Source organism: Delphinapterus leucas, chromosome 9 (assembly GCF_059928025.1).
Source record: "Delphinapterus leucas isolate spDelLeu-1000000601 "Yukka" chromosome 9, BTC_Dleu_Yukka2, whole genome shotgun sequence".
Lineage (NCBI taxonomy): Eukaryota > Metazoa > Chordata > Mammalia > Artiodactyla > Monodontidae > Delphinapterus > Delphinapterus leucas.
Genome location: NC_143137.1, coordinates 45,563,472 through 45,587,833, shown reverse-complemented (window position 1 = coordinate 45,587,833; position 24,362 = coordinate 45,563,472). Strand labels below are relative to the sequence as shown.

The following is a 24,362-nucleotide window of genomic DNA, read 5'->3' as shown; positions in this document are numbered from 1 at the left end:
AGTTTCATTTTGGACTTCCCTGGTGACATAGTGGTTAAGAATCCGCCTGCTAATGCAGGGGACACGGGTTCGAGCCCTGGTCCGGGAAGATTCCACGTGCTGCAGAGCAAGTAAGCCCGTGCACCACAACTACTGAGTCTGTGCTCTAGAGCCTGCGATCCACAACTACTGAGCCCGTGTGCCTAGAGCCCGTGCTCTGCAACAAGAAAAGCCACAGCAATGAGAAGCCCACGCACCACAACAAAGAGTAGCCCCTGCTCACCGCGACTAGAGAAAGCCCGCGCGCAGCAATGAAGACCCAACGCAGCCAAAAATAAATAAATAAATAAATTTATTAAAAAAAGAAGTTTCATTTTATCTTTTTTAAAGATTGGGGTGTAAACTGAGTCAATCCTGACTGCCTCTCTATGCTCTTGAGCTTTCTGCCGCGTTGTCTCTGTAATTCCTTATGCCCAGTGTTAAATGTAGAGTACATAAACTAAGAAATCATTCAGGTCCCAAATGTTTATAAAGTTGTAGGGTTAGCGATCATAAAGACTTAATTTTTTTTTTTAATAAAAGGATGTATATTTTATAAAGTTATTCCCAGGAGAAAAAAACAAGAGGAAATTTGCTCGGGTATTCCTCTGTTCATATCACATTTTGTTACAATTGTTCATTGAATCTCCTGACTCATGCATTGGATGCTAGTTCTTTTAAGGTACTGATTGATTTTTGTCTTCATCTGTGTTGCTACCTAACACAGTACCTGACATATAATAAGCAGTCAGTGAATGTTTGCTGAGAGAATGTATGGATGAGTAAGAAGTTGATAAACTATGTCCAAGAATTGGGATGGCTGTCTTTTCCACCTTTCCCCAAAGCTGTACATAAAATTAATGATTTTTTTTCTTCTGATGATAGGCAAAGGGAAATCCTCTAAAAACAAACCTTGAACTCATCACCAGATATTTTCTGGATCACTTTGGAAATACTGGTAACGATTTTACTCAAGAAACACCAATCCCTGCACTCTCAATACCAAAGAAAAGTAACAAATTACCATTGAGATGCTCAGAGACCGCGCTGGTAAATATATATGACCTTGCAAGTGAAGATGCGAGTTGGAGAACATCATTGTCAGAAACAAGCAAAGCCAGGTACCTCTTCTCATTTATACTGTGGATTAGTTTCTTATTTCTGCTATAACAAATTACTGTAAACTCAGTGGCTGTAATAGGGTTCTCCAGAGAAACAAAACCAAAAGGAACCAATAGGGTATAAATGTGTATATGTATAAATATATATGTGCATAAATATATATTTAAATAAAGAGATTTATTTTAAGGAATTGGTGCATGTGGTTGTAGGGCTGGCGAGTCTGAGATCTGTAGAGCAGACTGGCATGTTGGAAGCTCAGGCAGGATTTCTGTGTTACAGTCTTGAGGCAGAATTACTTCTTTGGGAAACCTTTGTTTTTGCTCTTAAGATCTTCAACTGATTGAATGAGGCCCACCTGTATTATCTAGGGTGATGTCCTTTACTTAAAGTCAACTGATTTTAGATATTAATCACAATATGTTAATTAATCACAATATAAAAGATATCTTCACGGCAACATCTAGACTAGTGTTTGACCAAACAACTGGGCACCATAGCCTAGCCAAGCTGACATACAAAATTTAACCATCATGGTGTCCTAAAGCAACACCAATTTATTTATTTTACAGTTCTGAGGTCAGAAGTCCAAAATTGGTCTCACTGGGCTAATGGCAAGGTGTCAGTGGGACTGGTTCTTTCCAGAGGCTTTGAGGGGAGAATCTGTTTCCTTTCATTCTTCAAGTTCTAGAGGCTGCCTGTATTCCTGGGCTTGTGGCTGCTTCCTCCATCTTCAAATCACATCACTACAACCCCTGCTTCTGTGTCACATCTCCTACTACTGACTCATCATCCTGTCTCCCTCTAATAAGGACCCCCGTGGCTGCACTGGGCCCACACAGTCAATCTAGGATGATGTACCCATCTCAAGATTCTTAACGTAATCATGTCTGCAAAGTCCCTTTCTTTTGCCATGTAAAGTAACATATTCACGGGTTCCAGGGACTAGGTTGTGAACATCTTCAGGAGGCCATCACTCAGCCTCCCATCCTCTGCATTTTCAGAATCCCTGTCATGGAGCACTGTTCTTTTCCTCTGGACGCCATGGGAATGGACCACTTTGTGATGGAGGATACTTATGATTCAAAATGTTTAATTTAAATTCCATGATTCATGAGGTTCGGGGGCTTCCTTTGTTTGCATTTTCTTAAAAACAGGAGTAGAGAATTCTAAAAGGCCACTAAACACTGGAGTGATGGAGAAAAAAAATAAGGCCTTTTGGAACTCGGGAAGAAAATGAACTGGCATTCTTGATTGTACCTCTATTATTTGGAAAACAGTTATTTTTTTTCTTCCAGTTCTATTGGTATAGAATTGACATACAGCACTGTATAAGTTTAAGTTGTAGAACAGAATGATTTGATTTATATATGCCATGAAATGATAACGACAGTAAGTTTAGTGAACATCTATCATCTCATATAGAAACAAAAGAAAAGAAAAAGAAGAAAATATTTTCCCTTGTGATGAGAACCCTTAGGATTTCCTTTCCCTTTTTTTTTTTTTTTTTTTTTTTGTGGTACGCGGGCCTCTCACTGCTGTGGCCTCTCCTGTTGCGGAGCACAGGCTCTGGACGCGCAGGCTCAGCGGCCACGGCTCACGGGCCCAGCCGCTCCGCGGCATCTGGGATCTTCACGGACCGGGGCACAAACCCGTGTCCCCTGCATCGGCAGGCGGACCCTCAACCACTGCGCCACCAGGGAAGCCCCAGGATTTACTCTCTTAGCAGCTCTCATATATAACATACAGCAATGTTCATTATATTGATCACGTGGTACATTACATCCCTGGTGCTTATTTATCTTATAAGTGGAAGTTTACACCTTTGACCACCTTCATCCAATTCCCCCTCCACCTACCCCCTGCTTCTTATAACCACAAGTCTGAGCTCTTTTTCTATTTTGTTTGTTTGTTTGTTTTTGAAGTATAAGTGACCTACGGCACTATGTTAATTCCTGTTACACAGCATAGTGATTCGATATTTTATACATTACAAAACGATCAGCACTGGAGAGCAGTTATGTTAAGTTACAACCTTAACACACTGCATGTCATCACCAGTAGTGAGTCTAACTTCCTGGGAAAGGGTGTTTTCTTCCAGCTCTGTTGAAAAACATTTCCTTTCCTGAGGGTAGCCAAAGCTTAAGGTCTGGGTGTCAAGCTGCTAAAAGATGGGGACCACCAAAAAATTAACTCAAGGCTTAAGATGTGAAAGGAAATGAGGGTGGTATGAAAAAGATGATTCCTCCTTCAAATACACTTACTGCCTGGCTGGGAAATGAGATACTTTTGAACCGATAAAAAGCCAGCAATGCAGAGGTTGAAGCTTCAGAGTTCGACCCAGTTACCCAAGCTACAAACTTGGGTGTTATCCTTGACTCCTCCTTGTCTATCATTTTTGCATCCCTTTGTGTCCTTAACGATGCTAGACTCTTTCCCCCCTTTCTCTGTCTCTCAACAGCGGCCTCCATTCACACTCTCACCTCTTTCCCTGGCTATCTCCCAGGGTCTCTTTCTCTCATCTCCAGGCCCCTGGTCATCTTCTCAAATCCACCCTTGACCTAAGATAGAGTGAGATTTCCACAAAACAAGTCTGGCCATGCTCTTCCCTGCTGAAAGGCCTTCAGATGCTCCCTGTAACTTTTAGGATAAAGTCCAAACTTCTTAGGAGAACTTGCAAAGCCTTTTCCACATCAGCAGGTGTCCCACCACCCTCCCCCCCCCCCCCCGCCCCCAGCTCACCTGAGCATGTCCTGCTTTTACAGGACTCTGTGCTAGTGCCTGGGGCCTTCTGGTTACCTCCTGCCTGCTCATTCTTTCAGACTCAGGTTCTGCCTTCTCTGGAAGCCTTTCTAGATTTCCCCAGGGTTGGTTCCAGATCCTTCCTCTGCTTGGCACGTCCCAATCATAGCGCACATGACCACTTCTGTCATGCATGACCCAGTGCTTGGTAAGCAGCTTGGCACAGAGTTGATGTCGACGCCTCTTTATGCCAGAGTCTGATAGTAGAGCATAGCCCAGCCTGTGTCGGAGGGGTGCTGGGCTCTCAGTGACCACAGGTGGGACTCCTCTTTACCTGGGTCTCTTGCTCTGTCTCTTTCTCATTCTTTTTTTTTTTTTTTGCGGTACGCGGGCCTCTCACTGTCGTGGCCTCTCCTGTTGTGGAGCACAGGCTCCGGACGTGCAGCCTCCGGACGCGTAGGCTCCGTGGCCATGGCTCCGCAGCCATGGCTTACGGGCCCAGCCACTCCGCGGCATGTGGGATCTTCCTGGACCGGGGCACGAACCCATGTCCCCTGCATCGGCAGGCGGACTCTCAACCACTGCGCCACCAGGGAAGCCCTCTTTCTCATTCTTGTTCTTCCTCACTCTTTGCTTTTGCTCTCAGTCTCTTACCCTCTTTTGTTCTCTCTCCCTCTCTTACACACACACACACAAACACACAAACACACACACACCCCCTCTTTCTTCAATGCCAAGCAACCCAAGAAAAGAAGCTGTTGGCATGCCTAACTTTACTAAACCTTAACTGGGAACGCCAGATTTTCCAAAGGTCTCTATCCACCATCCTCAGTGGTGTGCAGTAACTGGGCTCCACCCCTCTTATGACTATACCATCGTCCCCCCTTATCCATGGGGGATACATTCCAAGATCCCCAGTGGATGCCTGGAACCGTGGATAGTACCGAACCCTATATATACCATAACGGGAGGGGGGAACTGTTGTATTGAAGGGCTACAGTTTTCCTTAATCACTGGGGTCTGGGAGAAACAAGGATGCTCTTCATACTGAGGATTCAAGGGATCCTATCATCAGTCATCGACTCTGATTTGGTTTCTTGTCTCAGGTCTCATTTTGTCGGCCAGACTTGCCCTGATACAGAAGTATTTTCTTTTCCTTGCCTTTATTGATAAAGCACAGTCTGGTTAGAAATCATCACAGATTTGTGAATGGGGGCTTCCCTGGTGGCGCAGTGGTTGAGAGTCCGCCTGCCGATGCAGGGGACACGGGTTCGTGTCCCGATCCGGGAAGATCCCACATGCCGCGGAGCGGCTGGGCCCGTGAGCCATGGCCGCTGAGCCTGCGCGTCTGGAGCCTGTGCTCTGCAACGGGAGAGGCTGCAGCAGTGAGAGGCCTGTGTACCGCAACAAAAAAAATGATTTGTGAATGGGCTTGCTCTGGGTACCTGTGGAATGTGGAATTTATCATCATTGCTAGGGATTCCTTTTGGGGAAGCTGTTTTAATGGAAATATCCCTTTTTCGCAGACACGACCATCTTAATGGGGATGTACTTGGTAATTTTGCATCATCCAAAAGGGCCTCCCACAAAAGTAAGCCCTTGCAGACTGTCCCAGGTGAAAGCCCTCCTGTGGCTCCTGCTTGGGAGAAGATGGACAAGCTTCAGTCTTCAGAGCCTTCTTTGGACACGAAGAGGATGGGAGAGAAGATCAGGCCGAAGTCTGGCCTGATTGTCCGAGGCATGATGGCCGGGCCCATCGCCAGCTCCCCACAGGTGGGCTTGGTGCTCTTACTATTATTGTGAGCGTGGAAAGTGAGGACTGGGCAGGGCTTAAGGGGCTGCCTGGGTTTATCTGGGGGTACCCCACGAGACAGCTCAAGAAGGGAGGATCTGCGTGGTAGATGGCAAGAACATTGGCCTCTTTTTCCTCCCTGGCTCTACTGTCAGCGCTCTGGGGCCATGGGTAGGCCTCATCCCCTCCCCTGCCTTCGGTTTAACTATCTGGTCAACCAGGTGGTTGCCGGGTGGATTCTTCTGCAGAGCGAGAACACATCTACCCAGCTTTATCTTTGCCATTCAGGCGTGGTGGGACCCATCCCAGTCTAGAGGACATATTTTTTAAAAATTTTTTAACACATGATAGTGAAAAGGGAAAAAGAAATCCCAATCCTTATAGTTTTGTTTTAAAAAAATTCTAAAAACTTAACACCCATGTTTTATAGCCTCCCTTAAGGAGGGGCCGTGGTAGGGTCCCATCAGGTGGGAGACTAAACCAAAGGAGAGAATGAATGTAAAAGGGGTTTGTAAAACAGAAGAGAAACAGAAAAACAAAGGAAGGTCAAATGCCGAACTCAAAGTAGAGTATCGGTCAAATCAGGGAGCCTAAGCCAACCATCTGTGTCCAGGCTGGTCACCTCCACCCTCACGTGTGGGTGTGGCTGCAGACGCCAGCACTGCTCTCCCAATTCATCTGGAATCGGCAGCAAGCAGTGGGCCTTCTCCCTGCCTCAGCCTACGTCCTGTGAGACTTTCGGACAAGGTCTTTGTTCCTCTTGGTCATGGTCTCGTTTGTTAGACCAGGTGTCTAAGATCTCTCCGAGATCTGGAATTTCATGGCTCAGTGATGGTCATGCAGTTGGGAAAGGGAAAAATGTTTTAATAGTCTTTTCAGAAAACTAGGGGTATTTTTTAATATTACACCAAACCTAGACAAGTTGTGTTTTTTTTTTTTTTTTTTTTTATCCAGTTCACAAGGCTGGCTGTTCCCTCAAAAACAACCTGCTTTGGGTCTAGATCAAGTATAGTTATCTGTCATTGTTCTGTTGATTAAAAACATGCACAACCTAAAAGTTAAGAATTACGTTTTATTTGATGGACTTGTTGAGGACTTAAGCCTGGAAGACAGCCTCTCAGATAATGCTGAGGGACTGCTCTGAAGAGGTAAGGGAGGAGCCAGGATATACAGGAGTTTTTGCAAGAAACCAGCTAGTAGGAACATCAAAAGATTACTGTTAATTAAAGAAAAACAGGGACTTCCCTCGTGGTCCAGTGGTCAAGAGTCCAGGCTTCCACTGCAGGGGGTGTGGGTTCGATCCGTGGTTGGGGAACTAAGATCCCACATGCCGTGTGGCGTGACCAAAAAAAAAGAAAGAAAGGAAAAAAGAGAGAAAAACAGACATCTCAGGTTAATGAAGTTAGCACTTTTCTTTGTACAGGAAGATGCAGAGTCTGAGTTCATTTAAACCATTCCTTGAATACGCACCTTATCAATGGAAAAAAATGTTGCCTGCCATTTCAGTAAACAAAGGATGCGGGAGCCATCAAGCCATCACACTGCAGTGGCCTGGTGGTGAGCCCTGAGGGAACTCAGGGTAGAAATAGGATGCCGACCATCAGACACTGCAGCCACCACCAACCCCCGCATAATGCACCCTGAGGAGACTCAGGATGTGCAAGCACAGGGTGCTGACCCCAGAGAGCTGAGGTGAGCATCAAAGGAATGATTTCAGTGAGCCCTGACTTTTGCATCTTCTCATATATAGAAAAGTACTAAATTCCTTAACTTGAGATATCTGGTTTTCTTTTTCTTTTTTTTAAAATTTTTTTATACAGCAGGTTCTTATTAGTTATCTATTTTATACATATTAGTGTATATATGTCAATCCCAATCTCCCAATACATCCCACCCCTACCCCCCCGCTACTTTCCTCCCTTGGTGTCCATACGTTTGTTCTCTACATCTGTGTCTCTATTTCTGCCCTGCAAACCGGTTCATCTGTACCATTTTTCTAGGTTCCACATATATGCGTTAATATACGATATTTGTTTTTCGCTTTCTGACTTACTTCACTCTGTATGACAGTCTCTAGGTTCATCTACCTCTCTACAAATGACCCAGTTTCATTCCTTTTTATGGCTGAGTAATATTCCATTGTATATATGTGCCACATCTTTATCCATTGATCTGTCGATGGACACTTAGGTTGCTTCCATGTGTGGCTATTGTAAATAGAGCTGCAATGAACATTGGGGTGCATGTGTCTTTTTGAATTTTGGTTTTCTCTAGGTATATGCCCAGTAGTGGGATTGCTGGGTCATATGGTAATTCTATTTTTAGTTTTTTAAGGAGCCATATGGTTCCTTAAAACATACTCTTCTTCCATAGCGACTGTATCAATTTACATTCCCACCAACAGTGCAAGAGGGTTGGTTCCCTTTTCTCCACACCCTCTCCAGCATTTGTTGTTTGTAGATTTTCTGATGATGCCCATGCTAACTGGTGTGAGGTGATACCTCATTGTAGTTTTGATTTGCATTTCTCTAATAATTAGTGAGGTTGAGCAGCTTTTCATGTGCTTCTTGGCCATCTGTATGTCTTCTTTGGAGAAGTGTCTATTTAGGTCTTCTGCCCATTTTTGGATTGGGTTGTTTGTTATTTTAATATTGAGCTGCTTGAGCTGTTTATATATTTTGGAGATTAATCCTTTGTCCGTTGATTCGTTTGCAAATATTTTCTCCTGTTCTGAGGGTTTAGACAAGTTGTTTCTTAATGTGGAACCTGAAACCATCCCAATGAACTTTTTCTCCATATCAGTTTCCACTGGTTTGTCTTGAACTTTGAATGACTCTTTTACCACGGCATGGTTTAGTAACATGACGCATTGGGTCATGTGGAAATTATTGGTTTACTAAGTTATATGGATCTTCTGAACGTTGACACATTTCAATATACAAAAAAAAAAACACATAAAAAATTGCATTTGTTGATATCACTACTCAACTTATCAGGAAGTTTTTGAGAAGCCCTCCAGTTCACAATGGCAAACACAGGTTTCCCCAGATTCTAATTTTTACCTGATGACTTGTATTTTATCACTGGCAACAGTGTATCATTTTTGTTCCTTGATGGGACAGGCTCAATTTATTTTCAAGAAAATGCCTGCCAGATACTCAGTACTCAGTATTCAAATACTGAATAACCATAACTCATCTGTCAGTTGTTCCATGAAAAAACTAGCAAGTTTAGCTCACAACTCAGATGGCTGCATAAGTGCTTCTCCTGGTGACGGCCTCACCCTCTGCATCCCGCAGAATGTTTATATATACCTCCCATTTTGTCACACAGACTGTTAAAGAGATGTGTAACATAGGGTCAAGATTGAACACAGTTAATATTCGTTATGCTTCAGCATGGACATTCTTAAGTGAAATTAGCGTTTCACTTATTTACTTTTATTGCAAGCGGTGTTAATACCTTGAGTGCTGGTAAAGTTTGGTGCTGCTGCCTTGATTCGTGCTAAGGGCCAGCTAACAGTTTTTCCCACCAGTGCTTTGCACCATCAGTACAAATGTGGACACAGTGAAAAAGGCAAATCATGTTGTATTATTATTATGAAAATAATTTTGAGCTCCCTGAAAGGGTTTGGGGTTAGACCTGTAAGGTCGGTGGACTGCACTTTGGGAACTGGTGGACCAGATGAACACTAGGGTCCTGTCCTATCATGACTTTCTAATCATCAGGTCTGTGCGGTTCAGACCCCTTCATAACTGAGGTGTAAGGAAGATGGCTTGTACCTACCTGCTTTACTGCTGAGAGATTGCTGCAAACTTCTCCCCAAAGGAGAAGTGATTGTTCTCGGAGGTGTTCTTTTCCCCTGGAGTATCTGAATCCCGTGAAGGACACAGAGGTAGAATTTCCTCAGGTGTTCTGTGGGCCTTTGAGTACCTTGGCCATACTTATTGGTTGCTCAAGAGAAAAGAGCAAGGTTGCTAGGTAGTGCATCATTAGGTATGGCATATGGATCAGCTCTGCACTTTTGAAGAGTGAGTAAGAGGCTGGGTTCCCTGCCCTTGGCCGGAAGTTTGGGTCTCCTTGGGAATGTTGACTAATGTTTTCCTTGTTCTGTGGCAAGGGATGCCCTGGGTGGCTTTCGGAGGAGGTTTATAGTGCCTAGTAATTTCCACCGGGCGGGAATATGGCAGAATTAGCTGTTCTTTTTCTGGCACAGGCTTTACCATTTGGCCCAGGATTATTTCTGGAAATGCTGAGAGGTCCAGAATTTTAAACCCAGGAAGAGGCCAGCAGGTGTATTTTTGTCCCCTACCCCTACTCCTCTTCCTCAGATTGGTAACAACGTGAGTTCTCATTTCATTGGTTAATGATTGATAGTGAGAGAGGACATTTCTGTTGACCCCTCTGAAATTCCTTCATTTCAAAAAGTAAGCACTGCTTACTATGTATAGGTCACTGGGCTGGGAGCTCTGGGGACACCAGAGTTGAAGGAAGAATGGCCTCCATCACCTGGTCTACTGGCAGGAAGGGTTAAGGCCATATGTAAGTGGGGACGGGGGCAAAGGTGCGTAGCAGTAAGTAATATTTGCTGGCTGCTGTGCAGGGTTTGGCTCTGTGATGGTGCCTTACGTGGGTCTGGGTCTCTCCTTTGGTCCTCACCATGGTCTTGTGGGAGATTGGCACTGTAGGTCCCCAGTCCCTCATCCAAAACCTTTGAGCAAATGTGTTTTGGAATGTAGATTTTGTTTTTAAACTTCAGAAAGGAAATACAATGCATAAACCACATACCACAGAACGCCTGCAGTAGGGTTTGGAGTAGCACCCCATAAGTAAAACATTTCTGCAGCAAAACATGAGTATTCACACTTAAAAAGGGACCGCAATGGAATTCCCTGGCGGTCCAATGGTTAGGACTCTGTGCTTTCACTGCCGAGGGCCCAGGTTCAATCCCTGGTCTGGGAACTAAGATCCCGCAAGCCACATGGCCAAAAAACCAAAAAAAAAAAAAAACAACAAAAAAACCCAAGAATGCAAGCAACCTACCTCATAAGAATGAAAAAGAATTTGCCATGGGATTCCAAAAGAAATGGTCATTTTTTAGGGGTTTTGGGATTTAGGAATTATTGATAGCAGGTTGTGGACAGGTTATATTGCAGGTGGGGAAGTGAGGGACAAAGAAGTTCAATGACTTGTCACAGAGCACACGGCTGGCAGGGGGTGACACGGGAATTAGAACACAAGTCTGACCCTGGAGCTCTCTGTAAGGGGTATGAGGGGGGGACCAAGGCATGCTCCTGGGATTTATGTGGGTGGGGTTCTGTGAAAGCGTTACAGAAGTGGTAGCCCCTGCGTGTCTCCTCAAAGGGTGGGTAGGATTTTAGGAGAAGGAGTTGAGGATGGGAAAGACATTCCTGGGGGAGGGAAGATCATGGGTAAATGCTTGACGTGGGATATTTTCTCACCTCCCTCCAAGGGGATCCTCACCGCTGCTTTTGTCCTTGCTCTTTTCAGGATTCCCTCCGCAAACGCTCGCTGAGGCAGTCCCCGGCCTTGAGCAGCACGACCCAACCCCACGAGGAGGGGAGCCTACAAGCGCCCGAGCTGTCTGCTCACACCCCAGCCTGTCCCCCGCCTGTCCCGCAGGAGGGCCTGGCTTCCAGCACCACCTCCACCCCCAGGAGCACCCTGGGCCTGCTCAGCCAGCTGACCTTGGAAAAGTGGAGAGCCTCGCCCAGCAGCCCTCCTCCCCTGCCAGGCAAAGGGCTTCCCCAGAGCGGGAGCGGCCGGTGGAGAGACCTTTCAGAGGACAGCCCAGCCGCGGACAGTGGCCTAGAGGCCGACAGGACCGCCTTGAACTTCTCCTTGTCCAGTGGGAATGCCCCGACGACCCAGGAGAGGCTGGAAAGAGTCTTCAAACGGCAGGGGAGCCAGCCCCCGGCCCTCAGGTGAGTGTGCTGTGCCCAGGTGATGGTTTTCGGACAACCGTCCAGTCCCGAGTGGCTCCTTGGGCTCTCCGAGCGAGGCTGTGAAGTAGGGGAGGTGATGATGGTCACTCCACCAGGGAGAAAGCAGCCCAGAGTGCACACACCAGGAGGCTTTGTGTGTGGGGGGGTGTTTCTTTGGCCCTTCTTACTTCTTCTCAAGGGTCAGCCTGATATGGTACAAGAGATGCGTCGAAGCCAGAGGTATGGTGGTGAATCAGTTCCCACAAGGCTCCTCTGGGGCAATTTTTTTAACCCTATCCTAAGTCCTTCGCTTTTATTCTTTCGCAATAGACCTTGGTGATCCCTACACTGATTGTCCTTTGAATGTTAAACCAACCTTACATTTCTGGAATGAACCACCCTTGGCTGTGACGCATTTTCTTTGTATATATTGTTTGATTTGACTTACTAATATTTTGTGTAGGGTTTTGTATATAAATTCATGAGGGAGGTTGGCTGGCAAATTTCCTTTCTCGTAACAACAGCCTTGTCAGATTTTGGTGTCCAGGATATGCTAGAAGTGGTCCCTCTTTTTCTTTATGGTCTTGAAGAGTTAGTGTGAGATCGGTGTTATTTCGTCCTTAAATATTTGGGAGAATTTTCTGGAGAAGTCTTCTGAGCATTGAGTTAAAAGGTTTTAAATTGTGGATTCAATTAAAAAACATTTTTTAATTAAAATTTTCTATTTCTTCTTGTGTCAGTTTTGGCAGGTTGTATTTTTCCAAGGAATTTAACCACTTACTTTATATTTTAACTTTACTGATATAAAATTGTGTAATTATACACAATTTTTCTTTATTGGAATAAAATTGCTTTACAATGTTGTGTTAGTTTCTGCTATACAATGAAGTGAATCAGCTATACGTATACCTATCTCCCCTCCCTCTTGGACCTCCCTTACGCTCCCCCCCCGCAACCCACCCATCCATGTTGTCACAGAGCACCGAGCTGAGCTCCCTGTGCTATATAGCAGGTTCCCACTAGCTATCTATTTTACGCATGGTAGTGTATATATGTCAACCCTAATCTCCCAATTCGTCCCACCCTCTCCTTCCCACCCTGTGTCCAAATGTCCGTTCTCCATGTCTACGTCTCTATTCCTGCCCTGCAAATAGGTTCATCTGTACCATTTTTCTAGATGCCACATATATGTGTTAATATTCGATATTTGTTTTTCTCTTTCTGACTTACTCCAGTCTGTATGACAGACTCTAGGTCCATCCACATCTCTACAAATGAGCCAATTTCATTCCTTTTTATGGCTGAGTAATATTCCATTGTTTATATGTACCACATCTTCTTTATCCATTCATCTGTCTTTGGACATTTAGGTTGTTTCCATGTCCTGGCTATTGTAAATAGTGCTGCAATGAACATTGGGGTACATGTGTCCTTGTGAATTATGAATATCCTCTTATTGTCCCTTTCAAGTCTGTAAGATCTGCAGGGATGTCTCTGTTTCCATTCCCGATACTGGTAATTTGTGTTCTGTGAATTACATGCCTTTTTCAAAGAGCTAACTTTTGGCTTTGTAGGTTTGTTTTCTAATTAATTGATTCCCACTCTTACTTGTATTCTTTCTTTCATTCTGCTTTCTTTGAGTTTAATTTGCTATTATTTTCTATTTTACTTTATTATTTATTTCTATTTTGTCTTAAATTATTGATTCTCAGCCGCCTCCTCCTCCTTCTTCTTGTTCTTCTCTTTCCTCTTCCTCTTATTCTTCCTCCTCTTCTTCTTTGGGCATTTCTTTTTTTTTTTTTTTTGCGGTACGTGGGCCTCTCACTGTTGTGGCCTCTCCCGTTGAAGAGCACTGGCTCCGGACGCGCAGGCTCAGCAGCCATGGCTCATGGGCCTAGCCGCTTTGCGGCATGTGGGATCTTCCCGGACCGGGGCACGAACCCGTGTCCGCTGCATCGGCAGGTGGACTCTCAACCACTGCGCCACCAGGGAAGCCCTTTGGGCATTTCTGATTCTAATTTTTAGGGGGCTTCGTGACTGCTATTTCAGGATTATTTTCAATATTTCTTACCTATAATTATTAATATTGAGTACTACCATTAATTGAGAGTTTACTTAGTGCCTGATAACGATACTAGGCACTTTTCATATATTATTCTATTTCATACTTGAAAAAACCTGCAAGGAGGTATTATTATTCCTTAATTTACAGATGAGGGAATACAGACTCATAGAGGTTATCACTCCCAAGGTTGCCTAGCCAGGAAGTGAAGGAGCTGGGATATGAACCTAGGTGTTTCTGAGTCCAAAGCCCATCATGCCTGTAAGCACCATCCTGTACTAGTTAGGTAATTGCGTTTTTGTTTGTGTGTGATGTGTATGTTTTAAACACTAGTAATTTGCTTGGAGAATTTCTGCAGGGGTGGGTATAAGAAGTATTAGGCATCCTGGTTTGTAATACTGGCTTTTTAAGTCATTTACTGTGAGCCTAATATGTGCCAGGCACTTAGGCACTGGTAGTGCAAGGCAAGCTGAACGGATACAGTGTATTAACTCCCTTCGTGACCATAGATAAGCTGGGCCTACTTTGCTTATACATTTTGTGACTATGTTATTTGATGCATATACACATAGAATTCTTATAGCTTCCTGTCGGATAGACTTTTCTATCATTATGAGATCTCGCTTCATCTCTAATAATGCTTATTGCCTTAATGTCTATTTAGGTATAGCTACTTCAGCTTTCCTTTGATTAGTGTTTTCATGGTATATCTTTTTTTCCATCTTTTTATTTTCATCCATTCTGTAGCTTTACGTTTAAAGGTGCCAACCAAAAGTCTGTGCGGTTTACCAGGATCCTTCACCCTTTTAAAAAATAATTATTATAATTTATTTAAATTAAAATAAAATAAAGCAAAACAAAACAAAACCAGTTTACCCATTTCTCCCACCTTCTACCCACCTCAGCTTTCTTCTTTTGTAATATCTTTTAAGGCTACAAATTTCCCTCTAAGTAATGCTTTGTATCCCAGAAGTTAATAAATTATATAATCATATAATTTAGCTTAAATGTTTTCTAATTCCCATTGTGATTTATTCTTTTGACCTGTGGGCTCTTTAGACATGTATTGACTAATTCACAGCATTTGGGCTATTTTTCTGGTTATCTGTTTGTTTTTGATGTCTAGCTTATTTCCACTTTAGTCATAATATATTCTGTATGATTTCAATCCTTTGATATTTGTTGAGATTTCTTTATGGTCTAGTATATATTTAAAGCTTATCTCTTATAACCAGCATATATGTGGATTTTAAAAAATCCAGTCTGATAATTTTTTGTTTTAGTTGGAATAATTATTGCATTTACATTTTCCTTTTGCTTGAAGAACTTTCTTTAGTATTTCTTTAGCAGGTATATTACAATAAAATTTTTTTTTTCAGTTTTTGTTTGGTAATGTCTTTATTTTGCCTTTATTTTTGAAGGATATTTTCAGTGGGTATAGAATTCTAGATTGGTGGCTTATTTTCTTTTCAGCACTTTAAGTATTTAATTCCATTATCTTACCTTAGTCTTTCATTATCTCTATTGATGAATAAGTTGACCTTTTTTATTACTACTCTTTTGAAGGTAATGTGTCTTTTTTTTAACCTCTGACTGCTTTTTAATTTTTTTTTTTGCTCCTTCTCATTCTTTAATTTTCAACAGTGTTACTATGATGTGCCTAGAGGTGGTTTTCTTTGACGTTTCCGTTAGCGTATGTAGAGCTTCCTCAGTTTGGGGTTGATACCTTTCATCAGTTTTGAAAATTATTGTCTATTGTCTTTTCAAATATTGCTTTTATCCCATCCTTTCTTTTCTCTCCTGGTACTCCAGTTATACATATATTACTACATATTTTCACTGTTCTATAGGGTTTAAAAAAATATTCTATGTTTTCCATCTTTTTCTCTCTCTGTACTTTAATCTAGATATTTTCTCTTGCTCTATCTTCTGGTTCATGTTTTTTCTCTTTTGCCATGCTATTAAATATATATAATAATATATTACTTTCAGTTATTTTTCAGTTTTATAATTTCTGTTTCTTTGTAAAAAGTAGGTATCAGTGTTTTGTGAGATTCTTCATCTTTTATTTTCTTGAGCACATTATTCATAGTCATTTTAAAGTTGCTGTCTGGTAACTTCCATATCTGGATCACCTATAGGTCTATTGATATTGTCTTTTTTCTTTTGGGTTTTGATAATTTCGTCCTGTTTCTTTGCATTTCTGATAATTTTGATTCAATTCCAGACATTGCATGTGAATAATTGTAGAGGCTCTGGTTAACATTACCTTCCTCCAAAGAGGATTTAATTTTCTTTTGGTAGATATTAATCTTTTGTTAGTTTTAGACTTTGTAAAATATCTTTTCCTTTGTTGGACAGAAATTCTTAATTTTGGCATAATTAATCAATCTCTTGTTTGACATACGATTTACATTTTTGCATTTTTCTTTATTTAAGTCCTTTCTTTCCTTTAGGTTTCCATGGTATTCTCCTGTATTTTTTCTATTAATTTTGTAATTTTAGCTTTCACATTTAGGTATTTAATCTTTTGTATTTGTTAGGTTGAAAGACTCACTTTTATTTTTCTCCATATAGTAAGACAGTTTTCCTAGCACCACCTACTCTACAATTTGTTCTTTACCCCATGCCTTGATTCTTTTCTAATTTCCTGTATAGATTGTCCAGCTAGTGCAATAACAGTGCTGTATATTCAGAACTTCTTCCCCATTCCTTTTTCTAACTACGATTGCTGCAAAATTGCAGAGACCTTATACAGGAAATCATCAGAAATCATAATCCATCCTGGTGCCTTTTAGGGTATCCACAGAGACACTCTAGAGAACAGCCTTATCTACTTATTAGTTTTTAAACTAGAAATGGTGGGACTGGCTTTACATTAAACAAATATATATATATATATATATTTTTTTTTGTTTGTTTGTTGTTGTTGTTGTTGCTGCTGTTTGTTTGTTTTTCAGTATGCAGGCCTCTCACTGTTGTGGCCTCTTCCGTTGCGGAGCACAGGCTCTGGACGCGCAGGCTCAGCGGCCATGGCTCACGGGCCCAGCCGCTCCGCGGCATGTGGGATCTTCCCGGACCGGGGCACGAACCCGTGTCCCCTGCATTGGCAGGCGGACTCTCAACCACTGCGCCACCAGGGAAGCCTTAAACAAATATTTAATATATATATTTTAAAAGAATCATGACCATCTAACAATATTTTAAGGTTGCAGCCATGCACAAAATATACTAGCTCTCTCTTGTGTTTCATTGGTCATGACCATAGCTTTTATTACTATGGCTTTGGTAGTTATAACCTGGTATCTTGGTAGGGTCAGTTCCCTACTTCGCCTTTCTTTCAGGATTGACATAGCTATTTACAGATCTTTATTCTTTATGTAGGCCCTTTTGCCTGTTCACCCAACGTGTCTAACTTATTTCTACAAGAGGGATAACTGGTTTGTCCCTTTGCTGTAAAGGCCTTGCTCTCAGACCATCTCATGAGTGTCTATTTCTTGTCAATCAGGTGTTTTATACTCATGGTGGTTTTCTCTGACTAACTTCACCTCCACCCACTCACCTCTAGCCTATTTTATTGTTATCACAGCACCTATCATAACCTGAAATGGGCTCTGGAGTCTGATGACCTGGACTGGCAAACCACCTCTGCCCTTTATAACCACTGTGGCCTTAGGCCCCTGAAAGATGGTATGGACTTTGTCTTAGAGGAGGAGGAAGGTAGCAGGTAAATGTGCTGCCACAGACCCCTCCCTCAGGACCAGGGGAAGTATGACGAGGAGTGCTTAACATGTGATAATAGCGTTGATCTTTATATCAGTAAATGTTTTGGGAGCTTTGTTGTTTACCCACTACTTATTCCCTCTATGCTGAGCACCATGCTAAGCACACGTGTGTATTATCTCGTTTGCTCTTTACGATAATCCATTCAGGTGGGTATTATTGGTTTTCTTCTGAGGGCGGGGGAGGTTCTCATTAAATAGTATTCTCCTCCTCCTGAGTTCTGAACAAATTGCCAAGGAAAACAAAGGATATCAACTGGATTGGGGTAAAATACATATCATCTCTGTGATTGATAAAGGGAAGGTAGGAGACACAGCAAATCATGCGGCCTGGTGGGCCCAGAGCTGGACAGGCTTCTCCACCTCATCTCAGGCCCAGGACCATGTGGTGGGAGGGGCCAGCCCCTAGAAGAGCAGTTCACTCCCAGAGGAGAAAGGGTGCAGCTGAGCCTAATGCCCCTCTTTCCTTTCTTTTCCAAATTAACCAATCAGGTCACACATCCTCCCTCAGGATGGAGTGAATAAAAAGAAAGAGAGTAAAGGTCTACAGGGTAGACCAGTAGAACTCCTTCCAAACTCCCAGGAGACACTGGGAGTTGAGAACAAGCATCCTCCCACCCCAGCAATTATTATTCCATTTTAGATGAGGAAACTGAGGCACAGAGAATTAAAGGAACCTCTCAAGATTCTGGGTAGATGCAGGCTTAAGGGCTCACAGTTTGACAAATGGAATATGGGTTGGATTTCAGCAGTCTCTCATCCCCTCAAGTTAGGCAGCTTTGTGCAGTGCACATACTACCCAACTGTATGTGGCACCCTTGGTTTGAAACCAGGGCCAAAGTAATCCCACTTGCTAAAATTACCTACCCCCTGCCCTTCCCAATACCCCTCCAACAGTCTTGTCTGCCCATCACTTGTTTTTTTTCATTCAATACAGTAAACATAGGTCTGAGACCTAGTGTGTATAAGATCCTGTGAACTCTTCAGGTGAGAGAGTCGTGTGCATATGTAATTCTTTTAAAACATGACGATTGACAGTGAGATGACAGCAGAGCTGGCTTGCGTGCATGGCACATGCTCCATCCCTCAGCCCTAATGAAGCTGGAGGAAAGGTGGCTACTGGGAGCCTTTGCTGGGCCTTGCAACATCAGGTTTAGGGATGGCCATGGAAGTCACACCTGGGGGCGGGGGAGTGAGCATGTGTCCTGGGAGAGGGGGCAGGTGGAGGACGTGACCTGCTGAGATGTCAGGGAACAAGAGTATATGTGCAGTCAGGCCCTTCTGACACTAACTCCTTAGATCAGACTCAGTTGCTGAAGGAACTGTTTTCTGCTGTGATTTTTGTTTCTTTCTTGTGTCCTTTGATCTTAGAAGATGCTTAGAAAATGTCACCTTCTCATTGTTGTGGCACTTTGGGGCCATTTGTCCCTTGTCACTGGCTGGTCAGGGCTGCCCTTGTTGGAGTCCTCTCATAATCAGTCAGATCCGCTGGGCCTCTGGCCCTGACCTGGGTGGTCCTGTAACCCTTGCCTCACTCTGCTTCCTCTATACCTTTGCGTATCTTGCTATCACCTACACACCTGGCCCAGACTAGGCCCTCTAGAAAGCTCAGGCGCAGGCCTAAGAGCATCGGAGCAGTGATTCTTTACTTACAAGCCCCGGAACCCGGTCTGCCAAGCCTGTGGCTCCGCAGGCAGCACTTAGCGGAGGTTGATAGTCTGGTTGGGGGCAGCCTCACTTGCGGTGCTTATGCTCTCTTGGGGCCTGATGGCCTGTCATTTGTCTGAGTCCCTCAGAGTGAATCCTTGGGGCTTCTCATGGCCACGTGGACCCTGCTGTGGTTGAGTTTCTGCATGTTAGTTCAAAACACATCATGCCGGGCATTTGACAATAAGAACTAGCTTTGGGGTTTCCCTGGTGGTGCAGTGGTTGAGCGTCCACCTGCCGATGTAGGGGACACGGGTTCGTGCCCCGGTCCGGGAGGATCCCACGTGCCGCCGAGTGGCTGGGCCTGTGAGCCATGGCCGCTGAGCCTGCGCGTCCGGAGCCTGTGCTCCACAACGGGAGAGGCCACAACGGTGACAGGCCGGTGTACCGCAAGAAAAAAAAAAAAAAAAAGAACTAGCCTCCACTTATGTTTTCCAGATGTGTGTGGGCTGCAGAAGCTGCAGCCACGTACATTTTGCCCAGTCTCCTTTGGAAACATGGGTGTGATCAGTGTCATGAAGTTGAGAAGAGTTGTTGGCCTCCCTTGGGAGTTCCATGGCAGTGGCCCAGCAGCAGTGTCTAGCTTCTGGAAGATAGAGGTCAGAATTGGGTCTCGTTGGGCTGAAATCAACATGTTGACAGGGCTGTGGTCCTTCTGGAGGCTCTAAGGGAGAATCTGTTTCCTTGTCTTTTCTAGCCTTTAGAGACTGCCCACATGCCTTGGCTTGTGGCCCCTGTTTTCCGTCTTCAAAGCCAGTAACGTGAGCCGGGTCCTTCTCAGGCTCTCATCTCTCTGATTGTCCCTTTCTCCCTTTTCCGCCTCCTTCTTCCCCTTTGAAGGACCCCTGTGGTTCCATTGTGTTCACCTGGATAATCCAGGGTAGCCTCCCCATCTCAAGGTCAGCTGACCAGCAACCTTATCTCCACTGACCAGCAACCTTATCTCCAGGAATTCCCTTTCCATGTAACCCAACATGTTCACAGGTTCCAGGGCTTAAGACAAGGGCATCTTTAGGGGTGGGCATCATTCTGCCTGCCACAGAGGGCAACTGTTTTTTTCTTGCAGTGTTTAAAATCCTTTTTGGTCTCATGATTTTTAAACTGTTTACTTTTACCCTCTCCCTTTCTGCCACTCCCAGGAGAAATTTTGTTGTTTTCACCTTATCCAGCCATTCTCCCCTGCTTGTCTGACTGTCTTTATGTCTCTCTCTTTTTTATGTGGGTCATGTGTGGGAAGGGAACCAGGAAGACCCACGGCTGCACGGTCTCTGGGAGCTGCGAGATTAGGCGTGTAGAAGATGTCTGGCTATGTGGCTGTCATGGTGTATCCAGTGAGCTCAGGGCAGTTGTGAATTTCATGAGCATTGATGGATTTCACCCTGGGGAAGGTGGATGTTTTCCCAGAATACAAGCTTAAAGTGTGGTAGAATCCATGGAATTGAAGTTTAATTTCGTTGGATTTTTTAAAAGATGTTTTAAATTGGGTGTTTTGAAAGCAGAGTGGAATAGATGTTGCTTTAGAATCTGTCTCGATTCTTAACCGTATAGTTTGTCAGGGCTAGAAAGATCCTTAGGATCCAAGCCCTTCATTTGGCAGTTGGGGAACAGGGCCCAGGGAGCAGAGGGGAAATGGCTCACCTGAGCTCTTGCAGGTGTCATATGGTCCTTTCATAAGCTCTGTTTTCGCTGTCTGGCTATGTTTAGAGCTTTTGCTCGAAGTATGTATGGTCTTTCCTGTACTTAGTATGAGCCTGCAGCACAATTGTCATCCATCCTCACACAGCAATCCCTTGGTTTTGGAGAGGCTTGATTTCAAACGCTGAGCTCATGGAGTTTGTCCTCAAAAAATCCCCATCAATTCACAGAAATATCCATTTATTCAATTAACTTATTAACAAGTTTTTAATGAGTGCCGTAGTGTGTCAGAGCCAGCTTGTACTGGCTCACGGACCTGATTGTTGCCATGTCTTCCTGATGTCAATGTGGTAGCTTGAAATTGGCCATGGTAGGAATATTTACACCATGGAAATTGGCAAATGCTGCAAATTAGCATCCCCCTTCCCTGGAGAGCCGGTTGTTAACTTCTACCAGCACGCCACCCGTGATGGCCTACTATGTGCCAGATGCAGTTCTAGCCACTGGGGATTCCACATGGATGAAGGACCAAGTCTCTGCCCTCTTGGAGTGTATACTTCTGATGGGGAGAGGCAGCCCATGACAACAACCCAGTGAGTAAATATATAACAAACCTGGGTGCCACGAGGAAAAGTAATTCAGGGAAGTGTGATGGGGAGCCCTGGGTTTGGGGCTACTGTTTTACAAAGGGAAAGCTGGGGAAAACCTTTCTGAGAAGGTGATGTGAGAGGAGACCAGAAGGAAGACAGGGAACCAGCTTTTGATCCCTGGGAGCAAATGCAAAGAGAGCAGCTGTGCACAGGCCCTGTGGTGGGAACAGGGTGCTTGTTCAGGCTGAGTGGATGAGGGGGAGAGGCGGAGAGGGAGGGGGAGAGCGAGCAGGGGCCTGGAGGCTGCTGAAAGTGCTGGCTTTGCCTCTAGGTGGTGCAGGAGCCTTTGGAGGTTGGGCAGAGGCACGGCCTTCTGTGACTTGTGCTCAGCAGGATCCCTCTGGCTGCCGGGTTGGGGTTGAGAATAGATTCCAGGAGACAAGGCTGGCAGCAGGGGGACCAGGCAGGGGGCGACTGCTGTCGTCTGGAGGAGAGCTGATGGTGGCTTGAATCAGGCAGGGTAGTGAAGGTGGCGAGATGTGGGCTGGGTTATCACTCACACACACACACACACACACACACACACACACACACACACACACACACACAGAGGGATCCTCTGCTTTTCGAGTTAGCTTTATTCCACTTCACTTTCACTAAAGACCTATGTTAGCTAACCAAAATAAATCCAAAGAGGATTTTCACTTTTAAGGAAAAAGGCAAAAAGTGCAAGTGGTGATCAGCGTTCTGTAATGAGTCGTTACAAAGGCAGCTCGCACTCTGACCAGCAGCCAGGGCGGCACCGCCAAGTTCCTTCCCTGGGAGCCATACTCAGCATCAGGCCGCCATAGCCCTGAACTGGTCTGTGAGCCTCTGTGCTTGATCTCGATTTATTTTGTGCCTCCGTTAGCAAGATGTGTCCTAAGGTAATTGCTTCTTCGCTTTACACCATCTCAGCTTAGGAAAGGTTTCATAGGAACGCTCTACTTTTGGGTAGAAGGGGAAACCTGCATATGGTAGAGTCAGCAGGATTTGACCACGGATTAGATTTGCCTCATTAGAGAACGAGAAGAGACAAGGATGACTCCAAAGTTTTTGGCTGAACAACCGGAAGATGCAGTTGCCATTCCCTGAAATGAGGAAGGTGGTGGGAGAAGCAGGTTTAAGTCATGGGCACCAGGCCACAGTCCATTGTCCTCCCTGCCCTGATACTTTTCATCAGGCCAGTGGTGTTTCTTTGTTGACTGGCCTCCCTGTGGCCTGAGTCAGAGACCATGTGTCTGGAATCCACAGATGTGAGCAGTCAGCTGGCTTGTGGTTCTCATTTCAGGCCCTGTTGATGCTATTGTGACAGGACAGTTCTCTTCTGGCCTCAGGGTCTTATTGAAGCTGTGAAGAGGTTGTTTCTCACACCAGGACTATTACTAGAGCCCACGTAATAGGATTGCTCACGGCTGTTCTCTGAGGACAGTGAAAGCAATTGTCTTGCCTTTAAATCGAGCACTTATTTTTCCTGTGTTTGCAGGTTGAATGTCTGCCTTGGTCAGATGTCCAGCCCTCTCTGGGCCTCTGTGCTCCCGTCTGTAAGGGAAGGGTTGGATGGACTGCTCTTCAGGGGCTCCTCTGTCTCTGACATGCCCCTCATCCTACACTGTACACATGGCCTTGGGCGTGTCCAGGCCAAACTTCCACCTTCTCTGTGATCCAGGAATCATAGTCTATAATGTTCATCTTGTGTGAAGGATGAGCATGTAAACGGGGCCCTGTGCCTTGGGAGTCCCTCCTAGATGGTGGGCTCCTCTGAGCTCCTATAGTAAAATGATACAGGACTCAGCAACGCAGATTCGCCCCCAGCCCCGAGCATGAGGGTCTGTTGCTGGAGGCCTGATGATCTCCTGTTCCGGCTGCAGGGTTTTGTCTGGGAGGCTGGCTGAGTGCTGCAGCGTGCCACCTCCAACCCCTTTGCCTATTACTTGTTGAATGATTTCTGTCTTAGGTCAAAGTGCCAAGAACAGCTGTTCTCAAACTGTGATCCCTGGACCAGCAGCACCTGCATTGCCTGGGAACTTGTTAGAAACACAACTTGTCTGACTTGCTGAATTGGAACTTTGGGGGTGAAGCCCAGCAGTGTGTTTTAACAAGTCCTCCAGGTGATGGGCTGCAGGCTAAGTTTTGGGAACCAGTGCCCCGGAAGCTAAGCCTGAGTTGGAGGGTCAGGTGCATGTAATCTGTTGGGCGTGTGCTCTCAGGAGAAAGGCAGCGAGGGAAGCAGGACAGGAAGCAGGGGAAGGTCTCAGCAGGGATGTGGAGGGTCAGGAGGCTCCCACAGGGAGATGAGCGTGGGAACTGACCCAGAGCTGCTCCCACCTTTAAGCTAGGAGAGGGCTTTTCTTTCTTGTGTCAGTCATTGGCTGTGGGTGGCCCATCCTGGGGTGGGGCGGGCAGTGTGCCATCTCCTGGCTGAGTTTTGCGAAGGAGAGTTCTCTGGAGAAGGGTGCAGCTGTGAGCCTTTAGCAGCCAACGTGGATAGCAGCTGGGATGGGTGCGCCCAGTCAAGGTCATGTGTGGGGGACACCTGCATTCATGTGTGGGGGACACCTGCATCTTCCACATCAGTTCTCATGGTTCCTTCTATACTCGCCCAGCTCTCAGTGGGATAATAAAAATAGACAGTCATCTCGAAGCCTGCTCATGGCCATCACTTCTGGTGCACGGGATGTCCTGGTGAGGCAGGCCAAGCAGGGATCATTTACAGGTGAGGAGACAGACCCCAGAGGGGGAGACTGGAAAGAAGTTCCATATAAGCCCACAGACAGCCCCTCCCGTCACGACACCCACAGCTTACATTGCAAGAGCACCATGTTAACCCATCACTGGCTTCAAGCTGGATGATGCCCTGCTGTCTCAGTCAGACAGGAGGTGTCCCTGAGCTTTCTTGGCGCCCAGATCTGGCACTGGGGATGTGGAAAG

The 24,362-nt window shown here is 45.0% G+C and overlaps 1 protein-coding gene across 2 annotated transcripts in view; it reads left to right on the top strand.

Moving 5' to 3' along the window:
- MINDY4 (MINDY lysine 48 deubiquitinase 4) overlaps nt 1-24,362 on the top strand; it is a 125,006-nt gene that overhangs the window by 10,539 nt on the left and 90,105 nt on the right. For both annotated transcript variants that reach the window (XM_022583984.2, XM_089917546.1), the window contains exons 3-5: nt 904-1,139; nt 5,406-5,652; nt 11,183-11,616. In XM_022583984.2, coding sequence (XP_022439692.2) covers nt 904-1,139; nt 5,406-5,652; nt 11,183-11,616 — 917 coding nt within the window. The remainder of the gene's footprint in view (nt 1-903; nt 1,140-5,405; nt 5,653-11,182; nt 11,617-24,362) is intronic.